Source organism: Coregonus clupeaformis, chromosome 16 (genome assembly GCF_020615455.1).
Source record: "Coregonus clupeaformis isolate EN_2021a chromosome 16, ASM2061545v1, whole genome shotgun sequence".
NCBI classification, from domain to species: Eukaryota; Metazoa; Chordata; class Actinopteri; order Salmoniformes; family Salmonidae; genus Coregonus; species Coregonus clupeaformis.
The window spans coordinates 25,273,715-25,294,251 of record NC_059207.1 but is presented as its reverse complement, the minus strand read 5'-3'; the positions used below and the strand labels follow the sequence as shown (position 1 = coordinate 25,294,251).

At 44.9% G+C, this 20,537-nt stretch overlaps 1 protein-coding gene across 1 annotated transcript; it reads right to left on the bottom strand.

Moving 5' to 3' along the window:
• Positions 1 to 10,721: 10,721 nt before the first annotated feature.
• si:dkey-88e18.2 (interleukin-12 subunit beta) lies at positions 10,722 to 18,581 on the bottom strand. The gene is made up of 8 exons (XM_041899908.1): positions 18,423 to 18,581; positions 16,101 to 16,182; positions 15,703 to 15,939; positions 15,421 to 15,523; positions 14,921 to 15,111; positions 14,402 to 14,550; positions 14,147 to 14,257; positions 10,722 to 10,936 (listed from the first exon to the last, which is right to left on the bottom strand). The coding sequence occupies exons 2-8, from the start codon at positions 16,180 to 16,182 to the stop codon at positions 10,805 to 10,807; spliced, it is 1,005 nt and encodes a 334-aa protein (XP_041755842.1). The 5' UTR covers positions 18,423 to 18,581; the 3' UTR covers positions 10,722 to 10,804.
• Positions 18,582 to 20,537: the final 1,956 nt, after the last annotated feature.

Below are 20,537 nucleotides of genomic sequence, written 5' to 3'. Positions count from 1 at the left end.
GCCATGTATCATGAGATTTTGAGTGAAAACCTCCTTCCATCAGCAAGGGCATTGAAGATGAAATGTGGCTGGGTCTTTCAGCATGACAATGATCCCAAACACACCGGGCAACGAAGGAGTGGCTTCGTAGAAGCATTTCAAGGTCCTGAAGTGGCCTAGCCAGTCTCCAGATCTCAACCCCATAGAAAATCTTTGGAGGGAGTTGAAAGTCCGTGTTGCCCAGCGACAGCCCCAAAACATCACTGCTCTAGAGGAGATCTGCATGGAGGAATGGGCCAAAATACCAGCAACAGTGTGTGAAAACCTTGTGAAGACTTACAGAAAACGTTTTGACCTGTGTCATTGTGTCACGCGTGCTGTAGGTGGGTGTAGGTGGAATCAAACGCAGGACACCGAAGTATAGTCCAACAGACTTTAGTAATCTCCAACAAGGAAATAAGCCAACTCTTGCCCGAGGCGAAAATACGCACGAAGGCGAAACAAAACGAAAGCGCACAAAACAGGTGCGTAATACTCCAACGCAGTGGAGGGAAGCTCAACCCGAGCGAAAATACAAAATGAAGCCCTACACACGACTGACCAAAAACAATAACACACAACACTAGACAAACACAACGAGAAACTTATAGGACACTAATTACGCTAAACGAGAACAGGTGTGACAACAAACAGACAAAAGCAAACGAACATGAAACATACAACGGTGGCAGCTAGTATTCCGGAGACAACGAACGCCGAAGCCTGCCCGAACAAGGGAGAGAGGCAGCCTCGGCCGGAAACCGTGACAGTACCCCCCCTTGACGCGCGGCTCCAGACGTGCGCCGACTCCGGCCTCGGGGACGACCCGGAGGACGCGGAGCAGGGTGCGTCGGATGCCCACGATGGAATTCCGTCAGGAGAGACGGGTCCAAAATGTCTCTCCTCGGCACCCAGCACCGCTCCTCCGGACCGTACCCCTCCCACTCCACTAGATACTGGAGACCCCCATCCGACGTCTCGAATCCAAGATGGACCTCACGGAGTACGCCGGTGCCCCTCGATGTCCAATGGGGGCGGAGGAGTCTCCCTGATCTCACTTTCTTGGAGTGGGCCAGCTACCACCGGCCTGAGAAGGGACACATGGAACGAGGGGTTAATACTTTTATATTCAACAGGTAGTTGTAATTTATAACACACCTCGTTCAACCTTCCCAGGACTTTAAATGGCCCTACAAACCGCCGACCCAGTTTCCGACAGGGCAGGCGGAGGGGCAGGTTTCTGGTAGAGAGCCAGACTCGATCACCAGGTGCGTACACCGGTCCCTCACTGCGGTGGAGATCGGCGCTCGCCTTATGACGTCGGAGGGCCCGCTGCAGGTGGACGTGTGCAGCGTTCCAGGTCTCCTCCGAGCGCCGCGCCCACTCATCCACCGCAGGAGCCTCGATCTGGCTCTGCTGCCAAGGTGCCAGAACCGGCTGGTAACCTAACACACATTGGAAAGGGGGTTAGGTTAGTGGAGGAATGGCGTAGGGAATTCTGGGCCATTTCGGCCCAGGGAACGACCTTGCCCACTCCTCCGGCCGGTCCTGGCAGTATGTTCTAAGAAACCTACCCACATCCTGGTTCACACGTTCCACCTGCCCATTACTCTCCGGGTGGTAACCCGAGGTGAGCTCACCGAGACCCCCAACCGCTCCATAAAGGCCCTCCAGACTCTGGAGGTAAATTGGGGACCCCGATCAGACACAATATCCTCGGGTACCCCGTAGTGCCGGAACACATGGGTGAATAGGGCTTCGGCAGTTTGCAGGGGCGGTAGGAAGGCCCGACATGGGGAGCAAACGACAGGCCTTAGAAAACCGGTCCACAACGACCAGTATAGTGGTATTCCCCTGTGAAGGAGGAAAGTCAGTAAGGAAATCCACCGAGAGGTGGGACCATGGTCGTTGTGGAACGGGCAGGGGTAGTAACTTACCCCTAGGCAGATGTCTAGGCGCCTTACACTGGGCGCACACCGAGCAGGAGGAAACATAAACCCTCACATCCCTTGCCAACGTGGGCCACCAGTACTTGGCACTAAGACAGTGCACTGTCCGGCCGATACCCGGGTGTCCAGAGGAGGGTGACGTGTGAGCCCAATAGATCAATCGATCCCGAACCTCGAGCGGAACGTACTTCCGACCCTCCGGGCACTGTGGTGGACTAGGGTCGGTGCGTGCCGCCCGCTCGAGCTCAGCATCGACCTCCCACACTACCGGTGCCACCAGACACGACTCCGGCAGTATGGGAGTGGGTTCCACGGACCTCTCCTCCGTGTCATACCGCCGAGACAGCGCATCTGCCTTACCGTTCTGTGACCCAGGGATGTACGTGATCTTAAATGTAAACCGGGTCAAAACATATTCCATCTAGCCTGCCGAGGGTTCAGCCTCCTCGCTGCCCGGATGTACTCCAGGTTACGGTGGTCCGTCAAAATGAGGAAAGGGTGTTGAGCCCCCTCAAGCCAGTGCCTCCACACCTTTAGGGCCTGTACCACGGCTAACAGCTCCCTGTCCCCTACGTCATAGTTTCGCTCCGCCGGACTGAGCTTCTTGGAATATAAGGCACAGGGGCGGAGTTTAGGTGGCGCGCCTGACCGTTGTGAAAGCACGGCTCCAATACCGGCCTCAGACGCGTCCACCTCTACCTGAAATGGTAAAGAGGGATCCGGATGCGCCAGCACTGGAGCCGAGGTAAACAGGTCCTTCAGCCTCCCAAATGCCCTGTCCGCCTCGGCAGACCACTGCAGACGCACCGGGCCCCCCTTCAAGAGAGACGTGATGGGAGCTGCCACCTGTCCAAACCCCGGATAAACCTCCGGTAGTAATTCGCAAACCCCAAAAACTGCTGCACCTCCTTCACAGTGGTTGGTGTTTGCCAATTACGCACGGCTGACACCCGGTCTACCTCCATCCTCACCCCTGACGCAGACAACTGATACCCCAAAAAGGAGACCGACTCCTGGAAAAACAGACACTTCTCTGCCTTAACATACAGGTCGTGCTCCACCAGCCTCCGCAACACTCTGCGCACCAGGGCCACATGCTCGACATGGGTAGGCGAGTACACGAGAATGTCATCTATGTACACCACGACCCCCTGCCCCTGCATGTCCCTGAAGATCTCATCCACGAATGATTGGAAAACTGACGGAGCGTTCATCAACCCGTATGGCATGACAAGATACTCGAAATGGCCCGAGGTGGTACTAAAGGCTGTCTTCCATTCATCGCCCTCCCTGATGCGCACCAAGTTGTACGCGCTCCTGAGATCTAATTTAGTGAAGAAACGCGCCCCATGCAAGGACTCAGTCATGGTCGCAATCAGCGGGAGTGGATAACTGTACTTCACCGTGATCTGATTGAGACCACGGTAATCGATGCACGGGCGTAAACCCCCATCCTTCTTCTTCACAAAAAAGAAACTTGAGGACGCAGGGGAAGTGGAAGGCCGTATGTATCCTTGTCTCAGAGATTCGTCTATGTAAGTTTCCATAGCTTTCTTCTCCTCCTGAGACAGAGGATACACATGGCTCCGTGGGAGCGCAGCTCCTGCCTGGAGGTCTATCGCACAATCTCCCTGCCTATGGGGCGGCAACCGCGTCGCCCTCGACTTGCTAAACGCGATGGCCAAATCCCCATACTCGGGGGGAACATGCAATGCGGGCACCTGGTTTGGACTCTCCACCGAGGTAGCCCCTACGGAAACGCCCAAACATCGACCCACACACTGGGCAGACCACTCCATCAGAGCCCTCTCCTGCCACAAAATAAATGGGTTATGGGTACTCAACCAGGGCATGCCCAGCACCACCGGATACGCAGGAGAGTCAATCAGAAATAGCTGAATCATCTCCTGATGACCCCCCTGCGCACACATCCTAAGTGGCGCAGTGACCTCCCTGATCAAGCCCGCACCCAACGGACGGCTATCTAGGGCATGAACGGGGAAAGGGACATCAACAGGAAGAAGGGGAATCCCTAAGGCTAAACAAAACTTCTTATCAACAAAATTCCCAGCCGCGCCTGAATCTACCAGCGCCTTATGCTGGGAATGAGGTGCTACCTGTGGAAAACTCACAGGTATACAAAAATGTGCAACAGAGAGCTCTGGGTGAGTGGGGCGCCTACTCACCTGGAAGGAATCCCCAGTGCGGGACCTGTCGTCCTCTCCCCTAGGAGGCCATCCCCAGCACCCTAGCCGCGGTGTGTCCTCCCCGACCACAGTTGGTGCAGGGGATGGACCCCCTAGTAAGCCGACCCCTCCTCTCTCTAGCGCCAGCGCCCCCGAGCTCCATGGGACACGGCTCGGAGGCGCTGGAGGGTGAAATGGACGGACCCCCCTCGGGACGTCCCGCGGGTAGCTAGTAGGTTATCCAGCCTGATGGACATGTCGACCAACTGGTCGAACGAGAGGCTGGTGTCCCTACAAGCCAGCTCCCGACGGACGTCCTCTCGTAGACTACATCTGTAGTGATCGAGCGAGCCCGATCATTCCACCCTGCATCTGCCGCTAGAGTACGGAATTCGAGGGCGAACTCTTGGGCACTCCTCTCCCCTGCCGGAGGAAGACCAGACGCTCCCCCGCCGCTTTCCCCTCCGGGGGATGGTCAAACACCGCCCTGAAGCGGCGGGAGAACTCGTCGTACGTGATGGTGTCCGCGTCGATCCTCCTCCACTCCCGCGTTGGCCCATTCCAATGCCTTCCCGGAAAGGCAGGAGATCAGGGCGGACACGCTCTCATGTCCCGAGGGCGCCGGGTGCACGGTGGCCAGGTACAGCTCCACCTGGAGAAGGAATCCCTGACACCCGGCCGCGGTTCCATCGTAGGCCCTTGGGAGCGAGAGTCGGACTCTCGGGATTCCGGTGCGGGAATGGGCGGACTGGCCGATGGTGCTGGCAGGGAGGGTGGTGGTGGAGGCGTTCCCCAGCCTCGGATGGTGGTGATCACCACCTGCAGTGCGGTCCCCATCTGCAGGATCTGGTCCCGTTGTTCCCGAACCTGGTCCTCCAGCGTCGTCTGGGCTGCTGCGGCTCCTGCTGATTCCATTTTGGGTGTGTTATTCTGTCACGCGTGCTGTAGGTGGGTGTAGGTGGAATCAAACGCAGGACACCGAAGTATAGTCCAACAGACTTTAGTAATCTCCAACAAGGAAATAAGCCAACTCTTGCCCGAAGGCGAAAATACGCACGAAGGCGAAACAAAACGAAAGCGCACAAAACAGGTGCGTAATACTCCAACGCAGTGGAGGGAAGCTCAACCGAGCGAAAATACAAAATGAAGCCCTACACACGACTGACCAAAAACAATAACACACAACACTAGACAAACACAACGAGAAACTTATAGGACACTAATTACGCTAAACGAGAACAGGTGTGACAACAAACAGACAAAAGCAAACGAACATGAAACATACAACGGTGGCAGCTAGTATTCCGGAGACAACGAACGCAGAAGCCTGCCCGAACAAGGGAGAGAGGCAGCCTCGGCCGAAACCGTGACACATTGCCAACAAAGGGTATATAACAAAGTATTGAGAAACTTTTGTTATTGACCAAATACTTATTTTCCACCATAATTTGCAAATAAATTCATTAAAAATCCTACAATGTGATTTTCAGGATTTTTTTTTTTCTCATTTTGTCTGTCATAGTTGACGTGTACCTATGATGAAAATTACAGGCCTCTCTCATCTTTTTAAGTGGGAGAACTTGCACAATTGGTGGCTGACTAAATACTTTTTTCCCCCACTGTAGGTACCTGGGGACCATACTGTGGACAATCGTATGTACAAGACACAATTTAATCTGAGCGACTCTCTCCTCCACTTTGAGCCATCTAAGGCTTTCAAAGTGGGAATAGTCAAGATGCATAAATGCTGGAAGTTTAAGAATAATCCTGACAAATATTTTCTGAGATGTCTGCAATTAATTTTTTATTATCTTGGGGGCACTATTGTACCAGGAAGAGCATGCATAGTTAAAGTGGCACTGAACAAGAGCCCCTGCCAATGTCCCCATTGCAATCTTTCCAGATATTTGGAGGTTCTTGCCAGAAACCTAATTTATTGGTTACCTTTGGAGATAACATTTTGTGCCATGCTCTCCCCTGTCAAATGTTTATCTAGCACACATCCAAGATACTTAACAGAGTCTTTTGCTGCAACTACTATGCCTACTACCACCTTAAAATCAGGGATTTCCTCAGTGTCAACTTGGACCCAAACAAGATGGACTCCGTTTTTCCAAGGTGAAGTGACAGCTTATTGTCATATAGGTCACATGTACAGGCAGATATCAGATAATTTATATACAATAGAAAGGAAAGTGGACCCAGCACACTCCCTTGGGGTACCCCGCAGTTCAGGATTTTGATTTTAGACAGGGTCCCATCCACATCCACCATCTGTTTTCTTCCTTGCACGTAAGAGTTAACCAATTTTACTGCTAAGTTGTTAAAGCCCATGGCTCTTAGTTTGATTAACAGAATCTCATGAGCCACTGTATCGAACGCCTTTTGGAGATCTAACATAATCATACCACAAAATGTCCATCCGTCTACTTCCTTCCTGATGTGGTCAGTTAGATATAGTAGGCAAGTGTCTGTGGAATGGAATTCCCTAAAGCGAGATTGGAGCTCATAGAATAGGTTATGTAAGGAAATATAACTGTCAATCTGCTTGAACATAATCCTTTCCATGACCTTCGATAAAACACACAGGATTGAGATAGGCCAATAGTTTCCATGATCTAACTTATGCCCTTTTTTATATAAAGGAATGACCCTGGCAAGTTTTAGTTCAGTGGGAAAACACCATAGTTCAATAGACAGATTTACAATGTGAGTTACACAGGGGGTGATAATTACTGCAGCATCCCTTAGAAATCAGGCAGGAATGTTGTCAAGGCTTTGGAATGGGCAAGTTCTTTCAGCTTCTTTAGTACAGTTGACTCAGACACCTTTTCAAATGAAAAAGCATCTACTTGAATCCCCTGCTGTGAGTAAAACTGCTTGACGTGACTCTCCCCATAGCAACCCGATTGACAAGGTAACTTGCTAACTAATATATTAGCTATAGTTGTAAAATAGCTATTCAGACTGTCTGCAACCATATACTTGTCTGATGTAACCTTTCCTCCAATGTCCATGCTAAGATTTTGAGCTTTGGTCTTTAATCTGTTGCTACAACCTAACAGCTTCAGACACTTCCATAATTTAACCTGATTGTTCCTATTTTTAACTATTTTGTCATTTCAATAATCTTTCTTGGCCTTCTTAATCATCATATTGACCTAATTTCTTAATTTCTTATAATCTATGAATATATCATTTGCCCTAGATTTCCAGAAAGAAATCCAGCAAGCTTTCATTTCTACGCTTAATTGCCTTTACAGTGGGGGAAAAAAAGTATTTAGTCAGCCACCAATTGTGCAAGTTCTCCCACTCAAAAAGATGAGAGAGGCCTGTAATTTTCATCATAGGTACACGTCAACTATGAGAGACAAAATGAGAAGAAAAAAAAATCCAGAAAATCACATTGTATGATTCTTAATGAATTTATTTGCAAATTATGGTTGAAAATAAGTATTTGGTCAATAACAAAAGTTTCTCAATAGTTTGTTATATACCCTTTGTTGGCAATGACACAGGTTAAATGTTTTCTGTAAGTCTTCACAAGGTTTTCACACACTGTTGCTGGTATTTTGGCCCATTCCTCCATGCAGATCTCCTCTAGAGCAGTGATGTTTTGGGGCTGTCGCTGGGCAACACAGACTTTAATCTCCCTCCAAAGATGTTCTATGGGGTTGAGATCTGGAGACTGGCTAGGTCACTTCAGGACCTTGAAATGCTTCTACGAAGCCACTCCTTCGTTGCCCGGTGTGTTTGGGATCATTGTCATGCTGAAAGACCCAGCCACATTTCATCTTCAATGCCCTTGCTGATGGAAGGAGGTTTTCACTCAAAATCTCACGATACATGGCCCCATTCATTCTTTCCTTTACACAGATCAGTCGTCCTGGTCCCTTTGCAGAAAAACAGCCCCAAAGCATGATGTTTCCACCCCCATGCTTCACATTAGGTATGGTGTTCTTTGGATGCAACTCAGCATTCTTTGTCCTCCAAACACGACCGAGTTGAGTTTTTACCAAAAAGTTCTATTTTGGTTTCATCTGACCATATGACATTCTCCCAATCCTCTTCTGGATCATCCAAATGCACTCTAGCAAACTTCAGACGGGCCTGGACATGTACTGGCTTAAGCAGGGGGACACGTCTTGCACTGCAGGATTTGAGTCCCTGGCAGCGTAGTGTGTTACTGATGGTAGGCTTTGTTACTTTGGTCCCAGCTCTCTGCAGGTCATTCACTAGGTCCCCCCGTGTGGTTCTGGGATTTTTGCTCACCGTTCTTGTGATCATTTTGACCCCATGGGGTGAGATCTTGCGTGGAGCCCCAGATCGAGGGAGATTATCAGTAGTCTTGTATGTCTTCCATTTCCTAATAATTGCTCCCACAGTTGATTTCTTCGAACCAAGCTGCTTACCTATTGCAGATTCAGTCTTTCCAGCCTGGTGCAGGTCTACAATTTTGTTTCTGGTGTCCTTTGACAGCTCTTTGGTCTTGGCCATAGTGGAGTTTGGAGTGTGACTGTTTGAGGTTGTGGACAGGTGTCTTTTATACTGATAACAAGTTCAAACAGGTGCCATTAATACAGGTAACGAGTGGAGGACAGAGGAGCCTCTTAAAGAAGAAGTTACAGGTCTGTGAGAGCCAGAAATCTTGCTTGTTTGTAGGTGACCAAATACTTATTTTCCACCATAATTTGCAAATAAATTCATAAAAAATCATACAATGTGATTTTCTGGATTTTTTTTCTCAATTTGTCTGTCATAGTTGACGTGTACCTAGGATGAAAATTACAGGCCTCTCTCATCTTTTTAAGTGGGAGAACTTGCACAATTGGTGGCTGACTAAATACTTTTTTCCCCCACTGTATGTAACTACTTTAACTTAGTAAGGGATAACCATAACTATTCCACTAGAAGGAGTAAAACTGACATTGTTCCTTTTAGATTTAAAAGTGGTATGGGGAAAGAAACTTTTTTATACTCAGCTGCCATTCTTTAGAATAGTCTTCCGAAGAATTTGAAACTTATAACTGCCATAGGTAGTTTCAAGTTCTCAATGAAAAAATGGCTAAAGAAATTAGTAGCATGTCTTAAAAGTGAGTCGTAAGATTATAGTACGTGGCTGAGAAGGAAATACCCGGGAGAGCATATGGTCTGCCTTTTGGTGCCTGTTGTTTATTTTATGGTGATTGTCTTGTATATATTAGGTATTGATTGTTTTATATATTATGGGTATGTGAGACAAGGGAGATGTACCTGTCCATAGTTGTTTTTTAGGAAAGTAAAGTGTACTATTTATCTCATGTTATGAAACAAACAATCATTTTTGTCTGTCACTGTCTGTTGCCATTACAATTACCACATATCCTTGTTGCATTCCCCGTACCCCATTCCCTCTTCAAAAGGACCACAATGGAAATAAGCTGTTAAGTTTTATTGTGTTATCCTTGATGATTTTCTTAAACTGTATGTGGAGGCGTCACCGGCTGGAGGGCCCTTATGTATGTATTTTACAAATTGTCAAATAAATTCAATCAATCAATCAACCCCCTGGAGAGCCATGCAGTTGAGGGCGGTGCAGTTGCCGTACCAAGCGGTGATGCAGCCCGTCAGAACGCTCTCAATGGTGCATCTGTAGAAGTTTGCGAGGGGCAATTTCTTCAGCAGCCTGAGATTGTAGAGGCGCTGTTGCACCTTCTTCACCACAGTGTCTGTGTGGTGAGACCATTTTTAGGTCCTCAGTGATGTGCACGCCATGGAACTTGAAGCTTTTGACAGCTGTTTAGAGAATCTACAGAGATAGGGAGGGCACACACAGACTCACAAACAACCAGACATGTGGTAGTCCCGTGTAGCTCAGTTGGTAGAGCATGGCGCCTGCAACGCCAGGGTTGTGGGTTCGATTCCCACGGGGGGCCAGTAAAATAAAAATTAAACTAAATGTATGCGCTCTGGATAAGAGCATCTGCTAAATGACTAAAATGTAGATATGTGTGCAATAAACGCACTCTTTCTCTCTCTGAGATTGGCAGTAGATCAATTTTTTGACTTTTCAATTAAGGTCACCCATTGAATCTTGAAGAATATAACTTATATAAATGCCGCATGAGCATAGTTAGTTCAACTGTCCCATCAAAACCCCAACTATAATACACTTGTTTTACTCCGATGTTGGTAAGCAAATGTAATTATAAGCAAACACTGTTTAGCCTCGAAACATGGTTAAAACTGCATAGATTGTCAGCTATAGACAGCTCTGTTTATGAATTTGGGAGTGGTTACATTTCTCCAGCCCCATCCCTCAGCCTGTATACCAAAACAGGGGCAGGTGTCCACTTTGTTGTTGTTTGAACTGCAGATTCCCCCTTTAACAACCTGTATATGTTGATGCATTGATGTTGTGATCTAATTTCCACAGCAGATAAAAATAATCTCTGGTCACATTCATCAAATTAGCGTTGTCATCTGAAATTTGTATAAGTAAAACAATGTCTGCATGAGGACCATCCACTCTATAGACCCACTACATGCATGTAGAAAGTCAATAATTATCACTACTTTTTGGGGGAAATGTAAACATTACATTTTATTGACATATTTAACTCTAGATCCCAGAAACACATAGTGATAATTCAATAGAGAGCACAAAGTCCGTTATTCATTAGCAGTGAATGCAGATCTTGACTTAGTCTTGGTCCCCTTCTTTTCTCCTGTCTTGCAGCGGATGCTATCTTTTCCTTTGCGTTGCCTTTTGTGTTTCTCCTCCTTCTTGCCTCCTGCAACCACCTGTAATAAGGTAAATTGTACAGTGTTTCCTATCCATAAGCTTTTTCATTCATATTTACAGGGCTCGTTTCCCTTAGTTTGACCCTTTAAACAACCAGATGGTTATTTTGTTTGGGCACCTCATTCAAGAAACACAACAAAGATCACTTACACTACTACACTTGTAGGAAATATTTCACCTGGTGTGTGTGTGTGTGTGTGTGTGTGTGTGTGTGTGTTTTGTGCGTGAGGCAGAGGAGGATGGTGGGCAGAGATATAGCAGGATGGGCTCATTGTAATGGCTGGAATGGAATTAATGGAAAGGTATCAAACACATCGAACACGGTCGACTTGTGTTTTATACCATTCCATCCTTCTATTACTCTGCCCACCAGCCACCTCTGTTTGTATGTGACGTGTGTGTGTGTGTGTGTGTGTGTGTGTGTGTGTGTGGACATGTCTGTGTGTGCCTGTGTGTGTGTTTGTGTTTCTTGGTCTAACAGGATATGACGGAATAGGTGTGAATGGTATTGGCTGCCCTTCAAATTGAGCCACAGTACACAACATATTAACCCAGAAATTACTCAGCTGCTACATTAGTGTCTATGTAGCAGGCTTACCCATGAGACTAGTGTAAAATGTTTTGTGGTTAAATTACATAGATTATCTTTGCTTTCTTCCATTTCTAAATGACTATACAATCATCAAGTTCACCTTTAATATGTTACAAAGATACCAAACATCAACAAAAACAGATATACTGTACATTGGGGAAAAAAAGTATTTAGTCAGCCACCAATTGTGCAAGTTCTCCCACTTAAAAAGATGAGAGAGGCCTGTAATTTTCATCATAGGTACACGTCAACTAGGATTTTTTATGAATTTATTTGTCACGCCCTGGCTCTTGGGACTCTTAGATGTTGAGCCAGGGTGTGGATTTTCTATGTTTAGTTTTCTGTGGTTTTTGTTCTAGATCGTTTATTTCTATGTTGGCCACGGTGGTTCCCAATCAGAGGCAGCTGTAGCTCGTTGTCTCTGATTGGGGACCATACTTAGGCAGCCTGTTTTCACTTGTCATTTGTGGGATCTTGTTCCGTTTGGTTTGATGTGGTGTGTATAACCTAGGACTTCATGTATCGTTTGGTTTGTTGTTTTGTTTCGTGTGCAGTACGGTAAATAAAATGTACGCTTATCACGCTGCGCCTTGGTCCGAGTCTTCCTGTAACGATCGTGACATTATTTGCAAATTATGGTGGAAAATAAGTATTTGGTCACCTACAAACAAGCAAGATTTCTGGCTCTCACAGACCTGTAACTTCTTCTTTAAGAGGCTCCTCTGTCCTCCACTCGTTACCTGTATTAATGGCACCTGTTTGAACTTGTTATCAGTATAAAAGACACCTCTCCACAACCTCAAACAGTCACACTCCAAACTCCACTATGGCCAAGACCAAAGAGCTGTCAAAGGACACCAGAAACAAAATTGTAGACCTGCACCAGGCTGGGAAGACTGAATCTGCAATGGGTAAGCAGCTTGGTTCGAAGAAATCAACTGTGGGAGCAATTATTAGGAAATGGAAGACATACAAGACCACTGATAATCTCCCCACGATCTGGGGCTCCACACAAGATCTCACCCCGTGGGGTCAAAATGATCACAAGAACAGTGAGCAAAAATCCCAGAACCACATGGGGGGACCTAGTGAATGACCTGCAGAGAGCTGGGACCAAAGTAACAAAGCCTACCATCAGTAACACACTACGCCGCCAGGGACTCAAACCCTGCAGTGCAAGACGTGTCCCCCTGCTTAAGCCAGTACATGTCCAGGCCCGTCTGAAGTTTGCTAGAGTGCATTTGGATGATCCAGAAGAGGATTGGGAGAATGTCATATGGTCAGATGAAACCAAAATATAACTTTTTGGTAAAAACTAAACTCGTCGTGTTTGGAGGACAAAGAATGCTGAGTTGCATTCAAAGAACACCATACCTACTGTGAAGCATGGGGGTGGAAACATCATGCTTTGGGGCTGTTTCTGCAAATGGACCAGGACGACTGATCCGTGTAAAGGAAAGAATGAATGGGGCCATGTATCGTGAGATTTTGAGTGAAAACCTCCTTCCATCAGCAAGGGCATTGAAGATGAAACGTGGCTGGGTCTTTCAGCATGACAATGATCCCAAACACACCGCCTGGGCAACGAAGGAGTGGCTTCGTAAGAAGCATTTCAAGGTCCTGGAGTGGCCTAGCCAGTCTCCAGATCTCAACCCCATAGAACATCTTTGGAGGGAGTTGAACGTCTGTGTTGCCCAGCGACAGCCCCAAAACATCACTGCTCTAGAGGAGATCTGCATGGAGGAATGGGCCAAAATACCAGCAACAGTGTGTGAAAACCTTGTGAAGACTTACAGAAAACGTTTGACCTGTGTCATTGCCAACAAAGGGTATATAACAAAGTATTGAGAAACTTTTGTTATTGACCAAATACTTATTTTCCACCATAATTTGCAAATAAATTCATTAAGAATCCTACAATTTGATTTTCTGGAAAAAAAAATCTCATTTTGTCTGTCATAGTTGATGTGTACCTATGATGAAAATTACAGGCCTCTCTCATCTTTTTAAGTGGGAGAACTTGCACAATTGGTGGCTGACTAAATACTTTTTTTCTCCACTGTATGTACACCATAACCCCCCCTCCCACCCCCGACAAACACACACACAAACACACACACACACACACACACACACATACAGTATACAAACAAGGAAACAGAAGTGTGAGGCAGGAAACTCACAGCCCTTTTAATAGCAATAGTTGTGACGTACAGAGACAGAGCCAAACAATCAGCCTACACAGCAACACCACCACAAAGATACATTGATAAGGGGACAGATATCACATCACACACTTGCACACTGTAAACCAGGGTTGCAATGGTGCTCGAGATAGAGGTTGCTGTTAACCCTTTTGTAGCTTTTTTCAGATAGTTATTATGAAAAAGATAAGTATATATTTCAATAAATATATAAGTATATCATTCAATAAATATAAGTAAATAGTTACCATTTTGCAGATGTATATATTTGTTAGAAGGCACTAGTCTATAATGACCAGTGCCTGAAGAAATAATGGTAGCTTACAGTGGAGGGAGACAGTAGACATTAAGTGATATTGTATTAAAAGTGTCTGCTAAATGGCATATATTATTATATTATCTTAGTTGGTTACATTTTTCCAGGGGGTCCACTGGCTCCAGGGGGAAGGGACCAGGGGGTCTCTGGAGCGGGCCCTCAGTTTACTGACCCCTCTAGGGATTAGAGGAATCATAGAGTGCTCCTCCTGGAGAGAGAAGGGCGAAGGAGAGAGAGTTTTTGTTTCATACAAAAATTCCAGTGTGTGTCAATGTGTGCATAAGCTTGCATGTGTGTGTATGTGTGCGTGTGCATGTGTGTGTGCGTGTGTGCGTGTGTGTGTGTGTTGTACCTTGCCGTTGTCTTTAAATATGTATCCTATCTGGTGCTCCAGAGGGAAGTAGCTGGGAGGACAGTTCCAGGTGGCTGGTGGTTCTACTTTCACCTTCAATCTCTGATCCATCACCTGGCACTTCACCCCTGCAGGACTGTCTGGCTGGACTGTGGATATGTGCATAATAGGCAGGGGTGTATTCATTAGTGGACAACGTAGGTAGCAAAAAGGTTGCGCCGAAGCAAAACATTTTGCAACAGAAAAACAAAAACAAGCGTATAGGACAAACTCAGGTAGGTTTCAGGTCTATTCGCTTCCGTTAGGTTCCTAGTGAATACAACATTGTTACATAGACCTCTAGTTACAACTGTGATACTTGTTTTTGGTTTGTGTAATCACACATGAAAATTCTTACACACATGAGATTTGCAAACAAACGGAAATGAATTGTGTTTTAAGCCTTTCCTTACTCTGGAAAGAAGTACCATGGAAGTGCATGGTTTTAATGCCACCTGTTATGAAGGGGGTTCCACTCACCAATGTCGCGTAGGTAGAACCTCTTAGTCCTCCTGAGGTACTCCTGCCTGGTGATGGCCTCAGCAGTGACCACTAGGGGAGCGGTCTCCTCAGTGTAGGGTGAAAGCGAATGGGTCAGTTCAAACTCAAACCCTCCATCTTGAAGGCTGGCCGTTGGGTACACCCAGGTGCAAGAGTCCTGGCTGTCAGTACTGGAGACACATACAGATGTAGGATCTTAATTTGAGGGAGTTTGCTACAGCAGGAAAATAATCCTGCAGCTACAGGAAATGTGAATTATTATATGGATTATAATTAATGGACATTTTTGTAGGAGTTTAAACATTTTCCGTTAGGGCAAATCAAGTCTGATATTTCAAAGTGGAAATTTTAAACTTTAGAAGCCTTTTTAAAACTCTAATACACTTTAAGTTTGCAATTCTCAGCAACAAAAGTGTGCTCAAATTAATATCCTACATCTGTACAGTGTGCGTGCGTGTGTGCGTGTATGTGTTACTTACCAGTCATGGCCCAGCCCAAGGCGGACAGCGGTGAATTCACTGCGGGTCCAGCTACAGTTAAAGGTGCAGCCATAAGACTTGGCCGAACAGCTGATTAGAGAATCTACAGAGAGAGGCAGAGCACACACACACACACACACACACACACACACACACACACACACACACACACACACACACACACACACACACACATACATACACACATACACAAATGAACAACCAGACATGTGGTAGAGACATGTGGGCAATAAACTCTCTCTCTGTCACAAACACACACACCGTCCGGCTCCTCCGGGTCCTTCAGCTCATCCAGTAGATAGATTGATCCTAGTTTCCTGTCTCCATCCCAGCAGCTGTATTCTCCATGCCAGTCCACCTCATTCAGTATCAGGTTATGGCCTTGGACCTGAGTGTGGTCGAAATACTCAGTCTCGCCCTCGTACTTCCACGTCATAGCACCAGAGAATGCCGTGGGACATGTCAGAGTCACCAAACTGTCCCCCTTATCCACCATGTCTACAGGGGCACACACACACTTCAATTAGATCCACAATAAAACACTGAGACTACAGTATACATAAAGAGATACTGGCAGAAACCATTGATACTTACAATCGGGAACACACACAGCTCAGAGATAAAGAGAGAAACACACACACGCGCGAACACACACTCACAGATGTCGTGGAAGGAGGTGAGGCCATTCACTATTTGTAGAATAACACAGAGGAGCATGACGAACCATGGTATTACAGTCATCTGGAGAGGAAAGAGAGTACAGGGGGAGAGAGACAGTCACACCATATACAGGAGTAGGGTTAAGATGACCTTAGAGATACTGATCTAACATCCGTTTAGTGTTTCACCCTAATGGTTAGGGTTAGGAATTCTGGAGAGTAAGCAGACTACAGATCTGTGCCTATGGGAAACCTTTACCTGGAGTTACCTGGAGTTATCCTATTCTAATCAACATTTTTATTTTATTTTTTCACCTTTATTTAACCAGGTAAGCCAGTTGAGAACAAGTTCTCATTTACAACTGTAACCTGAAAGGAAGTACAAGAAAGTATATTGTTACAGCATTATAATTCTTAAGTAAATAATAGCCAACAAATGGTACTACACAGAACTGTCAAATAAAACATAGGCATATCGCTATAAACCCTGTGAGATAATATAGCTTGGATAATGTATTGTCAGGCCCATAATTATTGGCACACTTGATTAAAATGAGCAAAAAAGACTGTATAAAATAAATAATAAAAATACTGAGCTATATTGTATGCTATGTTATTATACTAATACAATTGCTCAAAGAAAGACATTTTGTTTAACAATTAATACAAAATATCTAAAAAAGATAGGAGTCAAAATTATTGGCATCCCTGTATTTGTTTTATTTATTTGATACAGTCTTTTTTGCTCATTTTAATCAAGGGTGCCAATAATTGTGTGAGGATAAAGGTACTGAGCCTTTTTCTAAAATGTTTTATGAGCTTGGAGAACACATTGGGAGGGATCTTAGACCATTCCTCCGTACAGAAACTTTCCAGATCCTTGATACCCTTCATCTGCTCTTATGTACTGCCCTCTTCAATTCAAACCACAGATTTGAAGTCCAGAGACTGGTGGTCAATTAACCATTTCTTTGCGGATTTTGATTATAGCTTGGGGTTATTGTCTTGCTGGAAAATCCACTTGCTGCCAAGTGTCAGCCTTCTGGCAGAGGCAACCAGGTTTTTGGCTAAAATGTCCTTGTACTTGGTAAAGTTCATGATGCTGTTGACCTTAACAAGTGGAAGCAAAATAGCCCCATAACATCAAAGATCCACCACCATATTTTACCGTTGGTATGAGGTACTTTTCTGCATATGCTTCCATTATTCTTCACACCGCTGGTGTGCTTGGCCAAAGAGCACTATTTTCTTGTAATCTATAGCTTGGTATTTGTATTATTTCTTTTATACAGTCTTTTTTATTCATCTTTATCAAGGGTGCCAATAATTATGGACCTGACTGTAGCTATTCGCTGAAAAACATTACACACCCAGACTCCACAAAGAGGTAGAGCAGGCATACTCTGATATAAAGTTTGAATAGGACCCTCGGATATTCTCTCAAATATAATGGATAATCATACAAACATACACTGAATATACCAAACATTAGGAACACCTTCCTTAATATAGAAAACATCCTAAATTCATTGTGGGGCATGGACTCTACAAGGTGTCAAAAGCGTTCCACAGGGATGCTGGCCCATGTTGAATCCAGTGCTTCCCAAAGTTGTGTCAAGTTGGCTAGATGTCCTTTGGATGGTGGACCATTCTTGATACACACGGGAAACTGTTGAGCATGAAAAACCCAGCAGTGTTGCAGTTTTGACACAAACCGGTGCGCCTGGCACCTACTACCATACCCCGTTCAAAGGCACTTAAATATTTTGTGTTGCCCATTCACCCTCTGGATGGCACACATACACAATCCATGTCTCAATTGTCTCAAGGCTTAACAATCCTTCTTTAACTTGTCTCCTGCCCTTCTTGTACACTGACTGAAGTGAATTTAACAAGTGAAATCAATAAGGGATCATAGCTTTCACCTGGATTCACCTGGTCAGTCTATATCATGGAAAAAGCAGGTGTTCTTAATGTTTGTATACTCAGTGTATAAAATATATCAAGTTGTGATATAATCTTTGGGCAGGATTTAACCTACTAAAGGTTTGCACCACGCCAAAAGTTTGCAGCTGCTTTTTTCCTAAAGGGGAATTTAGCCTAATTAAACATTGTGGATAGAATATAAATTAAAAGAGAAATGCAAACTACAGTACATATACATAGCCTTTAATGATCCTACATGAACACAGAAAATTAGCTTTGTTTTTTTTTTACTGAAATGTAATAGCCTATGTTACTTTTCAGTTCTAATTAATACATTTCCCATCGAATTGGTTCAGCCCATAAGTGTAGCTGAATTTGCGCAGGTCTTTCGCTTACCGTTATGCTGAAGTTGCGCTGGTCACGTTGATAGATCGTTGGCAGTCAGCTCAGTCAAGCTCGTGACAAAGAGTCAACTTGAGGTTCTCTCATTTTCTTAAGGTTGCTGTGTTTTATATGTTTGGCTCCTGTGTGCTATTCAGCCTCTGCCCACACATCTTCACCACAGACTTTTGGAAAATGAGGTAGAGGGTGGGTGGGGGTCTGGGGTAGGATGGAGTTGGGTGCAATTCATAAGTAAACTATTAGTAGTAGCAGTAGTAGTATTACTGTGTGTGTGTGTGTGTGTGTGTGTGTTGTGTGTGTGTGTTTGTTTGTGTGTGCGTACACATGCACCACAGTTCCATCTGAGATTAGGATCTTTAATGGTGTGACGTGTGAGGGTGTTGTAGCGATGGTCGTCAACAAAATATTTTCACAGGGAAATCCTCCAGTTTGGGGCACCCCCTACACCCCCTACACCCACCCCACACTCCCCTCTGTCAGATATCAATGTCATCACTCCTTACTTTCTTTTTTTATGACCAAGATTACATTTTTTTGTTCCTTTTTGGGTCAGGGTTACAGCAGGTACAATATTCATAGTCACATTCATATCAGATAATATATTCATTTATTATTACATTTTCTATTAAATATTTTCAATATCCATTTCTCCTTAATTTCTTTCATTTTCTCTACTTTGGCATTCAACACTTGTGTCATACATAGATTAATTTGCAAGTCAAAACAGTTTTGAGGAAACATGCCACGAGGCATCTTATCTTTTATCTCTCACAGTACGGTTTCTGTCTCAACCTTATGAGGTTTATTTTAGACGGATGGAACTAGAGAACTAGCCTTTACCGACTCCAAACACACATGCACACGCACTCACACGTACACACACACACATCCAATCGTCATTCACATATTCAATGTCTATGGGTCTTTTGTTCAGAGTGAACTCCACACGTCCCTCTACGACGTTATGTTTTTTATAGGTTCATAGTGTTAGCAGTGTGTGTGTGTGTTTGTGTGTGTGTGTGTGTATGTGTGTGTGTGCACGTGTGTGTGTGCATTTGCACCACAGTTCCATCTGAGATTAGGATCTTTAAAGTTTTGATGTGTGAGGGTGTTGTAGTGATGCTCGTCAACCAAATATTTTCAGAGGGAAACCCTCCGGAACACAAGGCCGGCGCCAGAATGAATCAGTTTGATGGGCATTTAATTTCCACAGAACCTCCAAAATTTTTTAATGGGTTTTATAGTAAAAACATATGCTAATGTATAGCCTTTTAATGCGGCATGAACACAACCAGTCATGTTTTCATCTGATTGTGAAACTAGATTGGGGAAGCTTACAATTTATCCTACCATTTCTACTGATCTGCGTGCCAATTATGATTTTCATATGCGCATTTTAGTGGAACAGTTTTATTTCAATAATAACATTTTAGTTTCTCAAAATCATTGTCACTTAATAAAAATCTTTATAAAAATTCAACTAATACGAGAGCACCAGCCTGTGCCATATTGATACATTAATACACCGTGATCCATTGGCGGCTAAAGAAATGAATGCATGGAACTCAGAGATAGCCTATAGGTCAATGCAGCAGTAGGCCTATAACGTCCATTGTCAACTAAATAAAAATACATAAAGCCGAAAAATTCAAACAGTATAAAATATCCTGATGAAAATGCAGGTTCTTTCAATTGCATTCATCTCTCTACTCTGCCTGTCTGCCTTCCTTTCTATCTGCCTTGACTTGAGCCATTTCAAGTGAAGTGCAACATTGTATCAAATCAATCAATTGGGTCCAGCCCGAAGCTGTCACTAGCGAACTTGCAACATTGTATCAACTAGCCTATTCCAGGCCCTAAGAGTTTCCCGCCCCAGTGAGCTCGGGACAGACAGCTGTTTTTGCGCAAGCGAAAAGTGTTCAGGTATTTTATGATGTTTCCACTAGATATAGTGGGGGGAAAAAGTATTTAGTCAGCCACCAATTGTGCAAGTTCTCCCACTTAAAAAGATGAGAGAGGCCTGAAAATCACATTGTAGGATTTTTTATGAATTTATTTGCAAATTATGGTGGAAAATAAGTATTTGGTCAATAACAAAAGTTTCTCAAT

Coding starts and splice junctions, on each gene's coding strand:
- si:dkey-88e18.2 (XM_041899908.1), bottom strand. CDS start 16,182: ATGACTGTAATACCATGGTTCGTCATGCTCCTCTGTGTTATTCTACAA. Junction 15,112..15,420: donor CTTGGGCTGGGCCATGACTG/GTAAGTAACACA, acceptor ATGTGTCTCCAG/TACTGACAGCCAGGACTCTT. Junction 14,551..14,920: donor GTTCTACCTACGCGACATTG/GTGAGTGGAACC, acceptor ACATATCCACAG/TCCAGCCAGACAGTCCTGCA.